We start from the raw sequence: 22,652 nt of genomic DNA on the forward strand, positions 1-22,652 counted from the left end.
ATTAGCTCACCTTGAGTCAGGTATCTCTCCTCGAACCAATCCGTTTGAAGGGACATGTAATAAAGGATGCCTACGTTTGTATAAGGGCTGTTCTCAGAGAAAGGGAGTCACTGTGAACCAGTTAGCCACCCAAAGATATATCTACTAAAAGCGTGTAGTTTTCCCAGTCTAGGTCTTGGCACTCAAAAGTGGGTAACTGAAGAACACTTAATAAGGGGATAAAGGGATCTCTTGTGACTCAGCGGTTTAGTGCCTGCCTTCGGCTCAGGGTGTGGTCCTGGAATCCGGGGATGGAGTCCCACATCAGGCTCCCTGCATGGATCCTGCTTCTCCCTCTGCCTCTGTCTCTGCCTCTCTCTCTCTCTCTCTCTGTGTGTCTCTCATGAATAATAATAATAATCTTTTTTTTTTTTTAAGGGGGATCAAATAGGAAGAGTTTAGTGTAAGCAACAAGGGATATTAGAGTATCTTGGGGCTAGTGATAGTGGGTAGCTGTTACCATGCCAGGCCTGAAGAGGAAAGATGACATAGTGGTTTTTGGACCCTGTGGAAAAGCTATAAAGAAAAGGCTGTGGTCTTTGGGAGAGGGTACCAACCAACCTGCAGTAATCCAGCAGTGTGGGGTCTAGGGAAATAAATACCAAGATTTTATTCTTCTCACCTGACAATTTTTTGGACAGCCAGAAGCCAGAGAGCAGTAGAGTCCCTTGATTTGGTTCTTTTTTTTTTTTTTTAAAGATTTTATTTATTTATCCATGAGAGATACACAGAGAGAGGCAGAGACATAGAGGCAAAAGTAGGCTCCCTGTGGGGAACTGGATGCGGGACTTGATCCCAAGGTCCAGGAATTAAGGACCTTGGATCCCAGGACCTTGGGATCATGACCTGAGCCAAAGGCAGATGCTCGACCACTGAGCCACCCAGGTGCCCCCCTTGTTTCGGTTCTTATAGGCCAGCCTCCTAGGACATAAGTCAAGGTGTGCAGGGAAGGAGGGAGAGTGAATATGGAGAGGCAAATAGAAGACAACCAACAAAATAATATAAATCCCAGCTTATGGATTAAAAACCTGTAGGTTTGGAGTAATGACTAGCTTAGATTCATACAGCTAATTCAGGGTCAGAGTTGGGTTTGAACTCAGTCAGTTTGACTCCAGAACCTATGCTTTTAACCACTGTGCTCTTATCACCTCTCAGATGAGGACCCTGAATTCAAATACCTCTCAGATGAAGACCCGGATTGACCACACTCAGTTCAGGTGAGTACTCTATTTCTCTAAGCTCCTTGCGAATTCATCTCTTAGCTGGAGCAGCAACAAGAGCACATAGTCCAGTTCCCTCAGAGTGAAAGCGATAGATTCGCACTTACTGGGCTCCCTCTGGCCCCTCATCCTGGGCTTGGCAGAGCCATGTGGTTTGGAATATCAGAAGCAGTCAAAGTGGAGTCCAAGCTTCTTGCCACTGTGCTGGCAGCTCTATTCTTCGGGTAGAGTTGTGATGAGATTTAAATTGCACTCCAATTAAGCTTTTCCTCTCTAGGTCCTCAGGGAGCATTCTCTGGCTTGGACCATGCACTTGTAAGAGCTAATGCCATTATCAGACGCTGTTCATCTCATATAAATAAGCCCATTAGCGCCTTGTCTGTCTGGCCATGTACTTTCCTGCCACTGCTCAGAGTTCCCAAACACATTTCCAATCAGGCAAGCAGAGGAAAATGTTAACAGCAATAGCATTCACTGTATGGTTTTATTTCCTGTCTCATTATTTTCCAGCTTTTAAACTAATAATTGGTAACATCTGTCATATACTTATTGTGTGCAAGGTACTGTGCTGTTTTTACATAGGTTGCCTCATTTCACCTTGACAGTAGATCTAAAAGTAGGTACTACTTAATCCCACTTTACAGAATGAGCAAACAGAAGCTTATAGAGGTTAATTTGGTGTCTTCGGTGACGTAATTATTAAGTAGTAGATTTAAGATTTGAACCCAGACAGCCTGACTCCAGAACCCACCCCTTAACTTAACCATGATACTCCTTCCAGTTCTGAATGGCCTTATTTATAAAATAGTGGATTCTGGCCGTTTTGAAGGTGAAATTCTGATATGTTTAGGGGACAAGGGTATGGTGGAGACTACTAGTGTTCCTGTAAAGTTTCCATCTCCGTTGTAGTTGAGTTGGGGCCATGTGACTATGTCTGGCCCATTAGGTGCAAGCTGAAGTGATATGTGTTATTTTCAATACTCCCCGCACTATCAGCCAATTTATCTCTCCGGCCTATGGTTTCAGAAAGTGAAGATCTCAGAGATGGCAAAATTGTCCACATGTAAGTTGCTTGGTGCTGCTTGGAGAGAGTCACAGTTATCTGACCTGCATTGGATGGTGACATGAGTGGGAAATAAACTTTTGTTAGGTTAGACCACTTAGATTTTGGGGTTTATTATCATACTGTATCTTATCATACTGTAATATAAACATTGTGTAGATAGTTCCTGTCTTACGATAGTTCAACTTAGAATTTTTTTGACTTTATGATGGTGTAAAAATGATACCATACTTTGAATTTTGATCTTTTCCCAGGCTAGCAATATGTAGTACAATGCTCTCTTGTGATGCTAGGCAGTGGCAATGAACTGTAGCTCCCAGTCAGCCATGCAATCAGTAGGGGAAACAACTGATGCACTTACAACCATTGTTTTTCACTTTCAGTACAGTATTCAATAAATTATATGAGGTATGCAACACTTTATTATAAAATAGGCTTTACATTAGTTGATTTTGCCCAATTGTAGGCTAATGTAAGCAATCTGAGCACATTTAAGGTACGCTAGGCTAAGCTGTTATGTAGGACATGCATTTTCGACTCATGATAGTTTCTTTTTTTTTTTTTAAAGATTTTATTTATTTATTAATGAGGGATGCAGAGAGAGACGCAGAGACATAGGCAGAGGGTGAGGCAAGCTGCTTATTGGGAGCCTGATGTAGGACTCGATACCAGGACTCCGGGATCATGACCAGAGCCAAAGGCAGATGCTCAACCACTGAGCCACCCAGGTGCCCCTCGACTGATAATATTTTCAACCTACAATGCATTTATTGGGACATAGCCCCACTGTAAGTTAAGGAAGATCTGTACAAATACACAAATTGGTATCTCAAAGTAGGGCACTGCTCTAACAGCTTAATGGTCTGAGAGGAAAACTAACGTTGGAGACTGGTAATGTCTCAGTGCATGTTCTGTGGTGCTGAAACATTATCAACTGCTCTAACTTGGGAGGCAGAATGCATGTTTACTTACATGACATCTCTAGGAGAAGAAATGGAAAAACAGAACATTAGTGGTGCATGTTGGCTACTATGGGTTGCACCTCACAAAGTTTCACAAGAAAAAGATGGCCTCAGAATAAAATTGTCCAGAGACTGTCAGAATGGGTAAAAAGAAAGCAAACAAACAAACAGACACCCACGATCCACTATGTATTGTGTACAAGAGATGCATATTAGATTCAAAGACAGAAATAGGTTGACAGTAAAAGGATGGAAAAACATATACCATGCGAATAGTAGCCAAAAGAAAGCTGGAATGGCTACACTAATATAGGGGGGAAAAAACCTTTAAGACAAAAATTGTTACTAGAAACAGAGAAGAACAGATTTAGTCTTTTTTTTTAATTGCAAAAGAATCAACCAATCAAGAAGGTATAAAAAAATTTTTTTTAGGTATAAAAATTATAACACATGTGCATCGAACAACAGAGCCCCAAAATACACAAAGCAAAAACTAAAAGAACTAAGAGAGACAATACTACAATAAGAGATGAGGACTTTAATACCCCACTCTCATTAATGGATAGGATATCCAGGGGACTTAAAAGATCAAAAAGGATGTAGAGACTTGAACAACAATATAAACAAACTAAACCTAATACAATAGACAGCAAAAAAAACTTCCACTCAACAACATCATAAAATACATTCTTCTCAAGTGCACATAGAACATTCTCTATAATGGACTATATGTCAAGCCATAAAACAAGTCTCAATGCATTTAAAAGATTTAGAATAATATATGTTCCTTGACCACAAAAGAATGAGATTAGAAATAAAAAACAGAAGGAAATTCATAAACGTGGAAATGAAACATATTTCTTCAGGATAATCAATGGTCGAAGAAACCAAAGGGAAATTAGAAAATGCTTTGAGATGAATAAAAATGAAAACATAGCATACTAAAGCTTACAGGATATAATGAAAGCAGTACAAGGGAAATTTGTAGCTCTTCTCTTATATTGAAAGAGAAAAAAGATGTCAAATCAATAATCTAAACTTTCTTTAGGAATTAGAAAAAGAAGAGTAAACTCAAAGCAGACAGAAGGAAGGAAATAATATAGATTGGATCAGAAATAAATAAAATATAAGTAGAAATACAATAGAGAAAATTAACAGAACCAAAAGGATTTTTGTTCTTTTGCTTTTTCTATTTAAAGATCAACAAAATCGGGCAGCCCAGGTGGCTCAGTGGTTTAGTGCCGCCTTCAGCTCAGGGCGTGATCCTGGAGACCTGGGATTGAGTCCCATGTCAGGCTCCCTGCATGGAGCCTGTTTCTCCTTCTGCCTGTGTCTCTGCTTCTCTCTCTCTCTCTCTCTTAAGAATAAATAAATAAAATCTTAAAAAAAAATCAACAAAATCAGCAAATTGACAAACCTCTACCTGGAATGACTGAGAAAAAAAAAGAGAAGACTCAAATTACTAAAGTCAGGAATGAGAGAGGGGACGACGTTACTACTTACCTTACAAAAATAAAAAAGGAATATAAAGGAATACTGTGAACACTTATATACCAACAAATTAAATAGCCTAGATGAAATGAACAAATTTCTAGAAAGACAAACGACTGAGACTGACTCAAGAAGAAATAGAAATTTAAAAAAAGATTCATTTATTTATTTGAGAGACAGTGTGAGTTAACAGTGGGGAGGGGCAGGGAGGGAGGCAGAGAATCCTAAGCAGACTCCCCACTGAACCCAGACTCCAACAAGGGTTTCCATCACAGGCCCCTGAGATCATGACCTGAGCCAAGATCAAGAGTCAGTCATTTAACTAACTGAGCTACCCAGGTGCCCCAAGAAGAAATAGAATAATATTACAGACTTGAAACAAGTAAAGAGATTTAATTAGTAATCAAAAAAATTGCCACAAAGAAAAACAAAGGACAGATGGCTTCATTGATAAGTTTTACCAAATGTTTAAAGGAGAGTTAATATCAATACTTCACAAATACTTCCAAAAAATATAAGAGGAGGGAATATTTTCTAAGTCATTCTATGTGGCAATATTTTTCTGATGGCAAAGGCAGAGCAAAATATTCCCAGCAGAGAAAACTATAGATTAATATCCCTTATGAATATAGATGCAAAAATCCTCAACAAAATGCTAGCAACTAAGTCCAGCCATCTGTAAAAAGTATTATATACCAAGTGGGATTTATCTTAGGAATGCAAGATTGGTTCAACATACACAAATCAATAAATGTAATATACTATATTAATAGAATAAAGGACAAAAACCACATTATCATTTCAACAGATGGGAAAAAAGCATTGGACAAATCCAAACCTTTTCATGATTAAAAGTGCTCAACAAGGGCAGCCCAGGTGGCTCAGCGGTTTAGCGCCACCTTCAGCCCAGGGCCTGATCCTGGAGACCCAGGATCAAGTCCCATGTTGGGCTCCCTGCATGGAGCCTGCTTCTCCCTCTGCCTGTGCCTCTGCCTCTCTCTCTCTCTCTGTGTCTCTCATGAATAAATAAATAAAATCTTAAAAAAAAAAAAAGTGCTCAACAAACTAGGACTAGAAGGGAATTTTGTAATCTAAAAACCACCTACAAAACCTCCACCACTGATACTGTACTTAATGGCAAAAGCCTGAAATCTTTTTCCTTAACATCAAGAATGAAATAAGAATGTCCACTCTTGCAACTTTTATTCAACATTGTACTGTGGGGCCTAGCCAGAGGACTTAGTCAAGAAAAAAAAAATCATCTAGATTTGAACAGAGGTAAAATGATCTCTGCAGATGACATCTTCTTGAATATAGAAAATTCAAAGGAATCCACAAAAAACTCGAATGCAGGATATAGGATCGATATGCAAAAATTAGTTTGTATTGAGAAAGCTTGTGAGAAAGAACATGAGCTGGGGAAGGGACAAGGGGAGTAGGAGAAGCAGGCCCCTCATGGAGTGGAAGCCTATTGTGGGACTTGATCCCATGACAGACATGAGCCAAAGGCAGACACTTAATCAACAGAGCCACCCAGGTGCCTTAAACCTCCAACTCTTGATTTCAGCTCAGGTCATGATCTAAGGTGGTGGGATTGAGCCCTGCCTTGGGCTCTGCACTGGGCATGGAGCCTGCTTAGGATTACCTCTCTCCCTCTCCCTCAAACTAGAAAAAAAAAAAAAAAAGAATTCCATTTACAGTAGTAGAACCAAAAAGAATAAAATATTTAGGGATAAATTTAACAAAAAGAAGTGTAATACTTGTACACTGAAAAATGCAGTACATTGTTGAAAGAAATTAAACACCTAAATAAATGGAAAGACATTCCGTATTCATGAATTTTAAGACTTAATATTAAGATGACAGCACTCTCCAAACTGATCTACAGATTCAATATAATTGCTATCAAAATCTCAGCTGGAGTTTTTCAGGAATTGGTAAACTGATCCTAAAAATCATATGGAAATGCACAAGATTCAGGTTAGCCAAAGCAATCTTGAGAAAGAAGAACAAACTTGGAGGATTCACATTTCTTGATTTCAATACTTACTATAAAACTACAATAATTAAGACAGTGTAGTAGTGGCATAAGGATAGACACATAGATCAATGGAATAGAATTGGGAGTCGGGAAGTAAATCCATACATTTGTGATCAATTGATTTTTGACAAGTATGCCAATACCTTCCAATGAGGAATGAATAGTTTCTTCAACAAATGATGCTGGGAAAACAAAATGCAAAAGAATGAAATTGGGCCCCAATCTCACACAAAAATTAACTCAAAATTTATCAAAGACCTAAATTTAGGAGATAAAACTATAAAACTTTTAGATAAAACAGGTGTAATCTTCATGACCCTGGATTAGGCAATGGTTTCTAACATATAATACTAAAAGCACAAGCAACAAAAGAAAAAATAGACTTCATCAAAATTAAACACCATGAAATGTTTCAATGGGCACTCTAAAGAATGTGAAAAAATCCAAAGAATAGGAGAGAATATTTACAAATCGTATATATCTGTAAAAGTCTAGTGTCAAGAATATATAAAGAATGATTATAACTCAACAATAAAAAGGGAAATAACCTAATTTAAAAATGGGCCAAGGATCTGATAGACATTTCTCCAAATAACATATATGAATGGCCAATAAGCACACGAAGAGATGTTCGACATCATTAGTCATTAGGAAATGCAAATGAAAACTATGAGATACAATTTCTCACCCACCAAGCTAGCTATAATCAAATAGAAACAATGACAAGTGCTGGTGAGAACATGGAGTCATTGGAAGTCTCATATATTGCTGGTGAGAATGTCAAATAGTATGGCTACTTTGGAAAACAGTTTGCCAGTTCTTCCAAATGTTAAACAGAGAGTTCCTATATGACCCACCAATTCTACTTCTAGGTATTTCTCTAAGAAAAATGAAAACATATGTCTACACAAAAACTTGTACATAAATGTGCATGGTAGAAATATTCAGAATAGTCCCAAAGTGGAAACAATCCACAAGTCCATAAACAGAGGGGTAGATAAAATATGTTATATCTATATAATAGAATATTATTCAGCTATAAAAGTAATAAAGTAGTAATTAATATTTTAAAAACAAAATGAAAACAAAGTAATTCAAAAAGATATATATAACCCTGTGTTTGGGATGCCTGCGTGGCTCAGTGGTTGATTCCAGGGTCCTGGGATCAAGTCCCACATTAGTCTTCCTGCAGGGAGCCTGCTTCTCCCTCTATGTCTCTGCCTCTGTGACTCTCATGAATAAATAAAATATATTTAAAAAAATATTTTATTTATTTGTTTATGAGAGACAGAGAGAGAGAGGCAGAGACACAGGCAAAGGGAGAAGCAGGCTCCATGCAGGGAGCCCGATGTGGGACTCAATCCCGGGACTCCAGGATCACGCTCTGGGCCGATGGCATGTGCTAAACCGCTGAGCCACCCAGGGATCCTAATAAAATAAAATCTTAAAAAAAAAAAAAACACCCCATACTTATTGCGGCATTATTTTATTTTATTTTATTTTATTTTATTTTATTTTATTTTATTTTATTTTATTTTATTTTATTTTATTTTATTTTATCGGCATTATTTTATAATAGCCAAGATGTGGAAGCAACCCAAGTGTCTATCTGTAGATGAATAGATAAAGAAGTGATTTTATATATATAATGGAATATTATTCAGCCATAAAAAATGAGACCTTGCCATATGTAACAACATGGATGGGCCTAGAAAGTGTAATGCTGAGTGAAATAAGTCAGTCAGAGAAAGATAAACATCATATGATTTCACCCATATGTGGCATTTAAAAAACAAATGAACAAAGAAAGACAAAGAAAGAAAAAAAAAAGAAAAAAACCCCAGACTCTTAAATACAGAGAAGAAACTGGTGGTTGCCAGAAGGGAGGCAGACAGGGAAATGGGTGAAATAGATAAAGAGGATTGAGAACACACTTATCTTGATGAGCACTGAGTAATGCAGAGAATTGGTGAATCATATATTGTACAGCTGGAACTAATACAACACTGTGTGTTAATTATACTTGAATAAAAGCACATATACACACAAAGAAAAAAGTGATGAAGTATGGATTCACATTTCCATGTGGTTGAACTTTGAAAACATGATGTTAAGTGAAAGAAACCAAACACAGAAGACCACATATTATATGATTCCATTTATCTGAAATGTCTAGAATCAGCAAATCTATAGAGGCTGAAAGTAGGTTAGTGATTTCTGGGGGATGGCTGGATAGGAAAAATGGGAGTGACTGCTAATGGTTGTTTCTTTTATCCTTTTTAAAAAAAGATTTTATTTATGTATTTGAGAGAGAGAGTACGCACATAAATTGGGGGATGGGTAGTGGGAGGGGGAGAAGCAGGCTCTCCATTGAGCAGGGCTTAATCCCAGGACCATGAGATCATGGCCTGAGCCAAAGGCAGACACTTAACCGATTGAGCCACCCAAGTGCCCCAGTTATGTTTCTTTTCTGAAATTAGATAGTGGTGATGGTTGCAAAACTCTGTGAATATACTAAAAACCACTGAATTGTACATTCTAAATGGGGAAACATTATGGTATGTGAAGTATATCTCAATTTAAAATTAAAAAAGAATATGTTTGGCTGTTTTGTCAGCAGAAATTAAATGATATAGACAAAGTCCAGGATATTGAGGCCAGTTGACTTAGAAAAGCTGACTGCTTCTAGTTCCCAAATAGTAAGAGATGGAAATTTAAAAGGCTTTGCATGACAAAGGCCCAAGAAGATGTTTTAGTTGATTAAAGTGAATCATGGAAAATCTTTGATTAAATGTGTATTCCTTGTTTCAGCTAGCTTCAAGGAAATCACTATCACGTTGAAAGAGAGAGCCTGGGGGCAAGAAGGCAAAAGAATAAAGCAAATTTGGAGACTATGTCTTACAAAAGAACATTGAGTATGGGTATTGGCAAATGGAACAGTCTGGATGCCAATAGATTAGAAACTTAAGAAGTTTTTGAGGAAACTGTTTTGTCAAAGAAACCACAAGTTTGTGTAAAAAGCCCAAATTCGTTAGTTAAGCCTTAAAACAACTTCTGGCAGGAAGTTGCACTGTCCCTAGGGAGAGCATTCTCCCCAGCTCTCTCTTTAGATGTAGCCAAGGAGAATAAGGGTCCAGGAAGAAGCCCTTCAGAACTTGATGCCTAGATCACAAAGGAAAATAGATGAGAGAGTCCCTGCCCCAGGCTAGCTAGTCTTGATATCTGCCCATTGGTATTTTAGCATTGTGATACCAGTGTATCTGTGGAACACTGACTCTCTTGGATCTTTCAGTCTTCCCCTTTCTTTCTTTAAAAAAGATTTATTTATTTGGAGAGAGAGAGAGAGCACTAGTGTGTGTGTGTGTGGGGGGGGGGGGTTGCAGAGGGGCAGAGAGAGGAAGAGAATCTGAAGCAGGCTCAGACCCCATGCCCAGCAGGGAGCCCCATCATGGGGCTCGATCTCATGACCCTGACATCATGACCCTGACATCATGACCAGAGCCACTCAGGTGCCCTCTATCTTCAACCTTTCTGAATGGGAGTGTTTATTGAAGTTATCCTCTTTCTTCTTTCTTTCTTTCTTTCTTTCTTTCTTTCTTTCTTTCTTTCTTTCTTTCTTTCTTTCTTTCTTTCTTTCTTTCTTTCTTTCTTTCTTTCTTCTTTCTTTCTTTCTCTCTCTCTCTCTCTCTCTCTCTCTCTCTTTCTTTCTTTCTTTCTTTCTTTCTTTCTTTCTTTCTTTCTTTCAGATTTTATTTATTTATTCATGACAGACACAGAGAGAGAGAGAGAGAGGCAGAGACACAGGCAGAGGGAGAAGCAGGCTCCACGCAGGGAGCCCGACATGGGACTCGATTCCGGGTCTCCAGGATCACACCCTGGGCTGAAGGCGGCGCTAAACTGCTGGGCCACCAGGGCTGCCCAGTTATCCTGTTTCTTTCTTTTTTTTTTTTTTTTAATATTTTATTTATTTATGAGAGACACACAGAGAGAGAGAGAGAGAGAGAGAGAGAGAGGTGGAGACACAGGCAGAGGGAGAAGCAGGCTCCATGCACGGAGCCTGACGTGGGACTCAATCCCGGGTCTCCAGGATCAGGCCCTGGGCCAAAGGCAGGCACTAAACTGCTGAGCCACCCGGGCTGCCCTATCCTGTTTCTGATCCATTATTGTTCGTTGTAGGTTAGTATGGGTATGAGGCAGACAACCTGCCTTTTTAGTTCCTAGGTCTTTAGTTTAAGAGAAGTTGCCTCTGTTCTTGATGGGGAGGACTATGAAACGCAATGGCGTTTGGATTGGACTTTGCATTGTCTTCCACAAGGACCAGATGAAGATGTTTTACTTGTGGGAAGAAAGGAACAAACAAGTGTTTATTTTTGAAAAAGATTTTATTTATTCATTCATTCATTCATTTGAGACAGAGAGAGAGGCAGAGACCCAGACAGAGGGAGAAGCAGGCTCCTTGCAGGGAGCCTGATGTGGGACTTGATCCCCGGACCTGGGATCACACCCTGAGCCAAAGGCAGACTCAACTGCTGAGCCCCCCAGACGTCCCCAAACAGGTGTTTAAAGACCAGAAGAGTATACTTTGGTGGAGACTGTTAATTGCTTACCAAATGGGCTCACCATACACTCCTCTAAATTTCCCAGCCTGCAATATTGGCCAATAATTTTCTTTTCTTATAATGTCTTTCTGATATCAAAGTATCAAGTTTTGCAAGCCTTATAAAAATGAGTTTGGATATCTTTTTCTCTATTCTCTGGATGCATTTGTTTATATAAGTATTACTTAGACTTTATATTTTTGTGAAGCCATTTGAACTTGTAGTTTTCTTTGTGGGAAGAGTTTTAATTTCAGATTCAATTTCTTTGATAGATATGAGACTATTGGCATTTTAAAATTTCTTCTTGTAATTTTGGTAAATTATCATCTAGGGAATTCATATATTTCATCTTAATTTTCCAATTTATTGGCATAAATGCAGGCATACAGAGTATCAACTTATTTACATAAAGTTGTTTATGATATCCTCTCATTATCTTTTTAATGTATGTAAGATCCATAGTGATATCTCATTTTTAATATTTGATTTTGGTATTTGTGTTGTCTTACTCCCCTTTTTCTTTCTCTAGATTTGTCTATCTAGGGTTTTTAAAAAGATGTATTTTATTTATTTATTTATTTGAGAGAGAGAGAGCTTGTAAGCATGTGCATGTGTGAGTGGAGGAGGAGCAGGGGGAGCAGGAGAGGAAGAGGGAAAGAATCTCAAGGACTCTGTGCTGAGTAAGGAGCCTGACATGGGGCTAGATAGATCTCACAACCCTGGAATCGTGACCAGAGCTGAAACCAAGAGTGGGGGACTTACCCGACTGCCCCAACTAGGTGCTCTTTTCTAGGGGTTTATCAATTATATTAATCTATTTGAAGATTAAGATTTTGGCTCTGTTGATTTACTCTATTGTGTCTTTTTTATTTTTTTATTTTTATTTTTTAAAGATTTTATTTAATTATTCATAGACACAGAGAAAGAGAGGCAGAGACACAGACAGAGGGAGAAGCAGGCTCCATGCAGGGAGCCCGATGTGGGACTCGATCCTGGGTCTCCAGGATCACACCCCAGGCTGCAGGTGGCGCCAAACCGCTGCGCCACCGGGGCTGCCCTATTGTGTCTTTTTTAAACATTGATTTCTGCTCCTTTTTGCTTCCCTTCTCCTTTATTTGGGCTTAGTTTGCTGTTCTTTTTCTGGCTTTTGAGTTAGAATCTTAGATCATTGGTTATCAACCTTTCTTATTTTTCAATGTATAAATTTAAAGGTATATGTTTTCTTCTAGGCACTGTGTTAGTAGTATTATTGGCCACATCATCTCCCTTCTCCCACACAGCAAATAGTAAGAGACTCCTAATGGTGGAAATGTAGAATGGAACTTGCATGAATCTCTGAGTCATTGTTTGGAGGAAAGCCATGCAGAAGAGCTACCTGACCTGCAGTGGCTTGTGATATAAGTAAGAAGCAACTTTGATGTATTTGGCTACTGAGTTTTCTATCTCATTTATTTGTTTTGTATTGCTTGCTATAGCTTAGCCCATGTTGGCTGATATAAGAGGACTTGTCTCATATCAGCTCCTGTGTTTTTTTTTTTTTTTTTCCTATTTAAAAACCCAATGAACAGTCCTACGGGGTATAAGAAGGATGAACAACTTTCTGAAATCCCAACCACTGCACAGAGAGCATTGAACAAATCTGGCCACATGACTTTGGCACTGACAGCTGAACAGAAAGAATATTCAGAAAGTCTGTGGAAGGGGGTGCCTGGGTGGCTCAGTCACTTAAGCCTATGACCCTTGGTTTCAGCTCAGGTCTTGATCTCACAATTGGGAGATTGAGCCCTGCATGGGGCTCTGTGCCAGCACGGAGTCTGCTCCAGATTCTCTCTCTCCTTCTCTCTCTGCCCCTCCCTCCCAATCAGTAGCGTGCACACATGCATGCTCTCTCTGTCTCTGTCTCTGTCTCTCAAAAAAAAAAAAAAAAAAGAGTCTATGGAGTAATTGCTTGGACAAAGCTGTCCCTTACCAAACTGTAACAGAACCATGGTCCTTGTGGGACAGCCTGGTGTTCTGAGAACCAGGACTGCCTGATTCAGATGCATCTGTGTATGTCTGGAGCAGTTGTGGGGAGGCGGCAGGCAGTACTCTGTTGTCAAAAGGATCGGGGGACCCTTGGGAAAGGGTCCAGCTTGTGAATGTTGTTTGCATTGCCCTGGCCCTGCCTCAGAGGGAGACGCTATAATGTCAAGTGAATAAAAGCAGGGTGATTTCACTGAAGTTTCTCTGGGAGTATCAAAACTCCTTCCTTTGTGTTTTCCACAATAGTGGCCCACAGAGGAGGGAAGGGATGGTGGAAAGACCCTCCAACTTCTTCTTCTTCTTTTTTTTTTAAGATTTTATTTATTTATTCATGAGATACACACACACACACACACACACACACAGAGGCAGAGACACAGGCAGAGGGAGAAACAGGCTCCATGCAGGGAGCCCGACGTGGGACTCTATCCTGGGACTCTAGGATCACGCCGTGGGCTGAAGGCAGCGCTAAACTGCTGAGCCACCCGGGCTGCCCAAGGCCCTCCACCTTCTTGATGGATAACCCTAGGAAACAGGTTGCACACAGTTGCCTGAAGTGTCAGCTGAACCAAACTATGTCTGGAAAAGGAGGGTCTGAAGAGTTGCCATGAGAACTGGTCATGATAGAGGCACCTGAGTGTCTCAGTTGGTTAAGTGTCTGCCTTTGACTCAGATCATGATCCCAGAGTTCTGGGATCAAGCCCTGCATCGGGCTTCCTGCTCAGTGGGAGAGTCTGCTTTGGGAGTCTGCTTTTCCCTCTCCCTTTACCCCTCCTTGCCCACCACTTGTGTTCTCTCTCTCTCAAATAAATAAAATCTTTAAAAGAAAAGAACTGGCCATGACTTCAATGTTCAGTCTGATTGAGAACCAATCACCAGCTAACCAAAAGGCAAGGGAGATCAGAGGGCCAAAGTGGTAACTTAGCACTCTTCCCAGATCCTCAGCTAAGGAGGAGAGAGAACCTGGGCCAGAGTGGGGTGTGGGGGGAGCAGGTAGGCTCAGCCAGGTGCCTGCAGCCATCAGGTTCATAGGAAGGCCCACAGGCCAGGTTAGAGACAGGGAAGCCCTATGCAGAAGACTAACCCCTGCATAGGGGCTTACTGAGGGGTGTGTATACATAAGTAATGCTGTGAGGAAGAAGACCTGGCTTGGAGTCTGCCTTTATTGGAAGTCTGCCGGGTAATTAGTGCTGCTGCCTCCTCAGACTTGCCCTTTCAGGCCCGGGAAGGTAACACCCTGATGTTGCTAGCTCTTGAGTGTTGTACAAATCCTCATGGCTTCCTACATCCTTCCCACATCTTTGTAAATAGTCCTTCTATTAAATTATCTGTTAAATCAATTATTCCAACATGAATGTACCATCCATTTGCTACTAAGACACTACTGATATAGTGCTATTTTGTTGATGGCTCTGGGAAGGCCCCCTGGGACTCTGGCTCTCATCAGCCAGCTCTGGAGACAGAGGATGAGGATGAGGTTTAAATGGTGGACTCCTGCAGGGGAGATGTGTGAGGAAGACACAACAGGTAAGGATAGAGACTGTGATTTCATTGTCATACTTCAGAGGTCCTTGGTAGGTATGGAATTTGGCAATGCATTTAGACCTGACATGTTGGGATAGGTAGAGATTAGATAGATCCAATTTGAAGCAGGGTAGGGTAATGCTAGTAGGAGACAGAAAGGCTAATAAAGTAAGACAATAGCCCAGGACCATGAATCACCCAGATCTTATTCCACTTGCTCTCAGGAGAAGAGCTGAGCAGAAGGATGGATTCAGGTTGGATGAGTGATTAAAGTCAGAGCCCATGAGGAAGGAGTAGGAAGGGATGGGTGGTACCTGGCACTGGAGTTGCTGCAGAGTTTGGCACTAGTGGGTTCCTCTATAAATTTGGCAGAAGAAATGAAGATGCTTACAAAACAGCACAGGGAGGGCATTCTTCTCCACTGACTTTCAGAATATATTCTCATGGAAGGAATGTTTGAGACAGTACTGGAAATATTCAGAAAACACAACAAGAGGTTGGGGAGGAAGGCATTAGGAATTTTAAAATAGCTTTGTTATAAATTTAATAAGTGTTGGAAAAGTGACAGGATTTAGAAAAGTTAATTAAAAAAAAAAAAAAACCACCACCCTAGAGCACTAAATCTGGTTTTATTTACCCAGGCCATGTGGTACTTCCTTCAGTAAACTAAAGAATTTATAGACATTGGAAACTGAGTTTTTATTGTGTAAACTTAGAATAAGCAATCATGAATACACAACAGAAATAAAGTGGAGGGAAATGGCTGAGGTATTGTTCCCCTAAATTCTCCCAGGGCCTTTTCACATCCTGTTTCCAATGTCTGGAACCTTCTTCTCCTTCCTCATACCTAGAAGAAGGTCAGGTTTTCTCATTATGCCCTGTTATAAGTCTTGCACTGTTCCTTTACAGAACTATCACTATTGGAAGTCATGCTTTCATGTGGTCATTTGATCAGTGTCATGTCTTGCTCCTTAGTTGATAACCTCCATGAAGCCAAGGGCTGTGTTCTGATCACACTGTTGCTCACCCAGTGCCTGACACCTGCCAGATGCCCAATAGCTATTTGATAGGTGACTGCCTACACAACTTTTAAAGCATGCCAAGTTAAGACTGGCTTCCCAAGAAGAGAAGGTAAAGCATAACATAATTCTGGTATTCTGGGCCTGTTTTGCCTGCATTTCTCTCTGTAAATACATTCTTCTGACACTACGCTAATAAAGTGGGAGTATGCTACATTAGCATGGTAACTGCTGACACCAGGACTTTACTTGGGTGAAATCCTACCTTCCTAGCATGAGAGACAAATACCTTCTTTGATTCCCCCTAAATTGCCAAAAGGCTTTCACTTGAGTCAGAGGTCTTGGATCTTGGAGTGGCCACTCCAACTATGCAGATATCATGGCACACTGAGACTGACCAGGAGAAGTTCTGAGGTGGTGAGGAGATCTAAACTGCACTGTGTTGGTGCTTTTCTCTGCTTTCTTTGATGTGAGATTTTAGGCTTGGTATCATCAAGTTAATCATGAAAAACTATGGCAATTCTATTTGGAAAGGAAGGCTATGCCTCAGCAGAGTTATATGTGAGAGAAGAAACACCAGTGTCATTGGTCAGTGATGCTACAGAGCTGCTCCGTGTGGCCAGTGGGAGGTTAAGTGGAAGTGTGATATGATGGCTTCATTAAAAGACGTTTGGCACATGCCCTCTGACTTTTATTCTTCCTTCCTTCCATTTCTTTCCTTCTTCATCACTTCCTTCCTCCTGCCCTCCCTCCCTCCCTCCCTCCCTCCCTCCCTATTTCTCTTTCTTTTGAGTATACTTAACATGAGACTTACTGCCTTAATAGATTTTTAAGTGTACAGTACTGTTATATATGGGAACAATGGTGAACAGCTGAATTCTTCTATCTTCTCTAGAATTCTTCTTCTTTAGAAATCTTCTTTTCTAGAATTCTTCTATCTTGCATAACTGAAAGTTTATATATGTTGATTAGCAACTTCCCATTTCCCCCTTCCCCCAGCTCCTGGCAACCACCATTCTCCTTTTTGCTTCTATGAATTTGACTATTTTAGATAACTCATATAAGTGGAATTATGCAGTATTTTTCCTTCTGTGACTGTCTTATTTCTCTCAGTACAATGTCCTTAAGGTTCATCTGATTTTGTTATATATGGCAAATTTCCTTCTTTTTAAAGGCTGAATAATATTCCATTGTACGTGTATATCACATGTTCTTCATCCATTCATCCATTGATGGACATTTAGATTTCATCCACATCTTGGCTATTGTGAATATTGTTGCAATGAACATGGGAATGCTGCTATCTCTTGAGATCCTGATTTTGATTATTTTGGATAAATACATAGAAGTGGGATTGTTAGATCATATGGTAATACAACTCAATAGCAAAACACCCCTAATAACCTGATTTTTAAAAAGGCTAAAGACTTGAGTAGACATTTCTCTAAAGAAGACCTACAAAAGGCCAACAGGTATGTAAAAAGATGCTCAACATCACTAATCATCAGGGAAATGCATATCAAAACCACAATGAGATATCACCTTACATACGTTAGGATAGCTAGTCTCAAGAAAACAAAAGACAAGTGTTGGTGAGGATGTGGAGAAATTAAAACCCTTGTGCATTGTTAGTGGGAATGCAAATTGGCACACTGCTATGGAAAACAGTATGGACATTACTCAAAAAACAAAAAATGGAACTACCATACTGTCTTTCCTCTTTCTTGCTCTATGATACATATATATATAATGGCTGAAGATCTAGCTATAGGCTCTTAGCAAAGGAAGGGGGATTAATTCCCTCAAGGATGAGGGCCACACTCAGGGGATGGTAGAGTCTGAGGATTTGTGAAGTGTCCATAATTCCCAACTCTGAACTATTTAGTGAAAGAAAGAGAAAGAAACTTTTATTTATCTCATTTTAGATCTTGGTTACCTTCAGCTGAACCTAATGCCAATCAATACATTTGGGAATACTAAATGATTGGTAAGCCACATTTTGGCTATGTTTATTTATAAAGGATCTGAGCTTTGCCATAGATCACTGGGAATTGATCTGGCTTAAATGAGGATTACCCGGAATGTGATGTAGACATGAAATATGCAGATGGACCAGTGACTGGGACTTACTTTTGGGGAACAGTTGACAGATGATGGGTACTGGTGACTTCCAAGTAGTTTATTTCTTTCTCTTTCTCAAAGACTCAGTCTTTAGAAAAATCATGAGTAACGAGAATTTCTGCCCACCGTGAGCTGTTAGCGGTTTGTATTTTCTCCAAGATTTCTGAAGATTCCTGGGAGGAGGTTCTGTGTCATAGTGACCTTTGTGTTCTCTTTCCTCTTTAAGCACTAATCCTCTTTTTTTTGGCAACTGCCTTCCTTTCTTTCCTGTGTCCTTTCAGCGTGGAACATGAGTCTTCCTTCTTTGTTCCCTCAGAGAACCTCTTAAACCACTTTTCCTGAAGGTTTGTGGATAGTTGGATAGCTGATAAAGAGCCATTTGCCCTGTTCACACTTCTTAATGATGCAAAGAAACAGTGGAGCTCTGAAGTAGTAGCTTTTTAAAAATTCAGTTTTTGATTTTTTTTCTCAATTTTTTATTGTAGTAAAACATGTAGAACAGAACATTTGCCATTTTAGCGTGCATAATTTTACATGCACATTTTATATGTATAATTCAGTGGCATTAATTATGTTCACAATGTTATGCAACATCATAATTTTTTAATTTTTGGTTTCCCAAATCAAGTTCTTTTGTTTTAAAGATTTATTTATTTTAGGGAGAGCAAGAGAGAGAGAGAGAGAGAGAGAGAGAGCACAAGCAGGAGGAGGGCCAGAGGGAGAGGGAGAGACTCTCAAGCACACTTCCCACTGAACACAAAGCCCCATGTGGGGCTCTGTCTCATGACCCTTGAGATCATTGCTTGAGCTGAATCAAGAGTCAGACACTCAACCAACTGAGCCACCAAGGGGCCCCCCAAATCAAATTCTTATACAGAGTCCTCTTTCCTTACCCAGAGGTATTATTTATCCTTAGTGAGATCATCATTAGACTCATTCAAATAACAAGATTTCCGGAACTGGAAAAATTCCTATTCTTCCTTCTGATACAATTTCAGCCGCTCCCATTCCTCCAGATGTTCCTGGTAGAACCCACTGAGCTGAGTGAGGATGGATTGGGTGTTGATGGTACTGTCTGAAGCCTGACACTCGACTAGAAAGTAGACACTGAAGGATAGGATAGCTACATACTCTTGCTCCTGGCTCAGCCTTTGACTCTATCACTCACTGAATGGTTGGGCAGGCAGTTCTGAACAAGGGATTGGGAAGAGGACAGCCTGGATGGGGGAATGCTAAAAGCTGCTGCCAGGAGGGAACTTGGGAATGAGTATCACCGAAGGGGAATGTGTGTGTATATGCACCTTGGGGGAGTAATGGGGGAGGACTGCATCTCTGGGAGACAGAGGTCACAGCCTCATCTGAGGATCTACTCTGCCCACCACTCTCTTCTCCCTCCCAAATAATTCTAGAGGGCCACAATCATGCTAGAATTTGACATTTGAATTTCAAATTATAAGGTAAAAGATGAAGGGAGTTTGGGGCAGTTCAGACAATGGGTTAAATGTACGAGACTACCTGAAGCTGTGACTTTCATTGTAGAAGTCCAACTGCATAGTCTCACTAGAATGGTGTCATGGCTGATGGTAGAGTTTTGGAGAGTATGAAAGACATACAGACTTGGGAATGAGCTAGTGGTGAGCTGGAACAACAGCCTAGGATTATCTTGTACAGAGTCCTGGACGGAAGACAGAGACAATAGGCCATTCTTAGATGGGGAGGAACTGCTAATTGCCAGACTTCAATTTAACTACAGAGATCATGTGCGTATGAGCACACAGACATGTCCTGGGGAGTGTCAGCCTCCTGACTATTGAGAGAGAGAGAGCATTCTGTGGTCATATGCTGTGGGCCCAAGCTTCAAACACCCACTCACTGACCTTCCTTCACTGCAGTGCTGACAGGAGTGACTCTTTAAGGCCGAGGTCTCCAGCTACCCCAAGACTCAACACCTCCTACCCCTGAGCTCTCCCTTCTCCCTCTGCTCCCTGTTACAATAGCTCCATTTCCAACCCAGTTCATGTGCTCTGGGTCTAGGGCCCAACTCTCATTCACACTAATTTTTGAAGTACTCAGATTTGACACTCTCCTTTCTAGAAACCCATTTCAGAAAGAAGGCACTGGCTGTTAACTATAAGGAGACTGTTCTGCCCTCTGTCCATCTCCAGCTTGCTCAGGGCTGATTGATGTCCAGAGACTTAAATTCCTGGAGGAAGGATTTGAACCTCAAATTGGAGTGAGAAGCAAGTGGGGGGAAGGCTGTCCTCTCATTATACTACAGCGTCGGCAGTGGCCACAATACTCTCTGTGCCCACAGCCAGGAGCACTGCCTTGGGCATTCTTCTTCCAGCCACCATATACTCCTGATATAGTTATTTCTGCCTGTTGTCAGACCATATGCCATAATTTCAGTCCACTCAATTAACAGAAGGCCCCAGGGCATTTTGGTTTGAAAACTGGATGTATCTGATAAGACTCTGCTAAAGTACTCAGAAGCAGAGCGCCTTTCTTATTGCCTCCTGGGGGAAGATTTTGGTTTCTTGTAGCCCAGGAGACTGTAAAAGGAAAGAGAGAAATTGGGTATTTGAAGCCTGCCATGCCCATCTTGGATGTGGGTGTACATTATGTGACAATCACCCAGAGGAGAGCATTAGTGGGGTGGAGGGTGGAACACAGATCCCAAATACCTCTGGGTTGCCGAAAATGCTTGAATAACACCAACTTTCAGTGCTATTAGGACTCAGGGCACTGTTGGAGGTAACCTACAGCTCTGATCCCAGTGCTTTCCAGGGTGTTCAAGTCTGAATGACTGGAGCATGAAAAGAAGAGAGGAGAGAACTCAGGATGTCTGCCACTGGTGGTAGAAGCATGGAGAAGAGACTGGTGGTACTGCTAGGGATTGGAGAGGAGGTTGTACTGGCAGAAACCAGTTAGGTGATATTCACATGGAACCGAGGCAATGGCAGGGATGGATTAAATCAATGGTCTTCAAAGTGGGTGTGTAGGATGATCCACTGGCATGTAAAAGAAGAGTTAAAACTTCTATTTATGTTTTAGACTCAAAGAAATTAAGATTCACCTATATTTACTATATGGATTGACACAGGTACCCTAATTCAACCCTTGCTTCAGGTGTTCACGTCATGTAACATAGCTAAGGTGTCCTCAGGGAAAAGGGGGTTCTACTCCACAGGGGAGGGGGTGACTATGGCACCCTCACTGGTTCGGTTGCTTTCAAGTGAATCACAAGGTATTATGAGTTATTTGTATCCCAGGTGGTAGAAAGATAGATTATATCATCTAATTATCATTTAACTAAACTAATTCTCACAAAACAGAGAAGTGGGTTGAAAAGATTCCTGCAAAGAAACCCACAGATTTAAAATAATATGAATAGTGCAAGCAAAGTCAAACTCAGAAAAATGGCAGAGCTAACAATTTCCTACAACTCATATGAGATCCATTATGATGATATCTCTGAGAAGGAAGTAGACAGAAAAAAGTTCAAATTTATGGAAGAGACTACTTGGAATATGGATTTAGATCACTGTAGTTAACAACTAACCTGAGAGTATATTGGGCCTTAAGTATTAGCTAATAATAATATAAATGTGCCATTCATAATCAGCAAGACATGGGAATTCTACACAACCAGAGCATGAAGACAAATCTTTACAATTTTTTGAAAAGCAATATTTCAAGTCATGCAGTACCGAGTTGTGTACTTTTCTGGGCTATTATTAAATGCAATAAACATGTTTAAAAATCTCTTTTGAGTAAAATCTCTTTTACTTAATAGTAAAAGGCAAAATGTCAGTCAGTGTCATTGGGAAAAAACCTCTGTTCTATTTGCCATTGTTAAAGTGATGGAATTAGTGCAGAGAGGGGATGGCTATCCAAAAAAAAAAAAAAAAAAAGCATTCTATTGGATGACACACAGAAAACACAGTTGAAGATTTGAAGAAAAGGTTTAGAAGACATGATGTGTGTGCACATTGCTGACATGTTTCCCCTTACACATTTGCCATACTTTTTAATGATGGCATTCATAAAGAAATACTTTTTGCATTCTACTAAAGGAAAGATGCTTACAATGTGAATGGCTTATAACATGCTATGGGGTTGTTGTTTTTTTTTTTTTAAGATTATTTATTTATTTGAGAGAGAGAGAGCATGAGCAAGAGGAGGGGCAGAAGGAGAGAATCCTCAAGTAGACTCCCCACTGAGCCCAGAGCCGGGCTCCATCCCAGGACCCTGAGAAGATCATGACCTGAGCCAAAATCAAGAGTTGGATGCTTAACCGACTTAGCCATCCAGGTACCCCAACATGTTGTGGTTTTTATGTGTAAAAGTAAGCACTGATAGAATGGCTGCCTTGCCTGGAATACAAAACTGGGAGTTGGGAGTAGTGAGGGGCTATCAACTGTATCATTCATTCTCAAGTTATAATTTCTTTCTTGTAATTGAAGTTGGAAGGGCACAAAATTCTATAGGATGTCAATAATATGGCTAATTTGAAAAAATCTTAAAATCTTACCAATACAAAAAAATGTTA

General features: G+C 40.2%; 1 protein-coding gene across 2 annotated transcripts in view; it reads left to right on the plus strand.

Annotated features, from left to right (window-relative positions):
• AMPD3 (adenosine monophosphate deaminase 3) overlaps positions 1-22,652 on the plus strand; it is a 149,500-nt gene that overhangs the window by 78,480 nt on the left and 48,368 nt on the right. For both annotated transcript variants that reach the window (XM_049098692.1, XM_049098691.1), the window contains exons 2-3: positions 1,195-1,256; positions 22,242-22,414. In XM_049098692.1, coding sequence (XP_048954649.1) covers positions 22,390-22,414 — 25 coding nt within the window. In that variant the 5' untranslated portion in view covers positions 1,195-1,256; positions 22,242-22,389. The remainder of the gene's footprint in view (positions 1-1,194; positions 1,257-22,241; positions 22,415-22,652) is intronic.

The sequence above is a fragment of the Canis lupus genome, chromosome 21 (genome assembly GCF_003254725.2).
Source record: "Canis lupus dingo isolate Sandy chromosome 21, ASM325472v2, whole genome shotgun sequence".
NCBI classification, from domain to species: domain Eukaryota; kingdom Metazoa; phylum Chordata; class Mammalia; order Carnivora; family Canidae; genus Canis; species Canis lupus.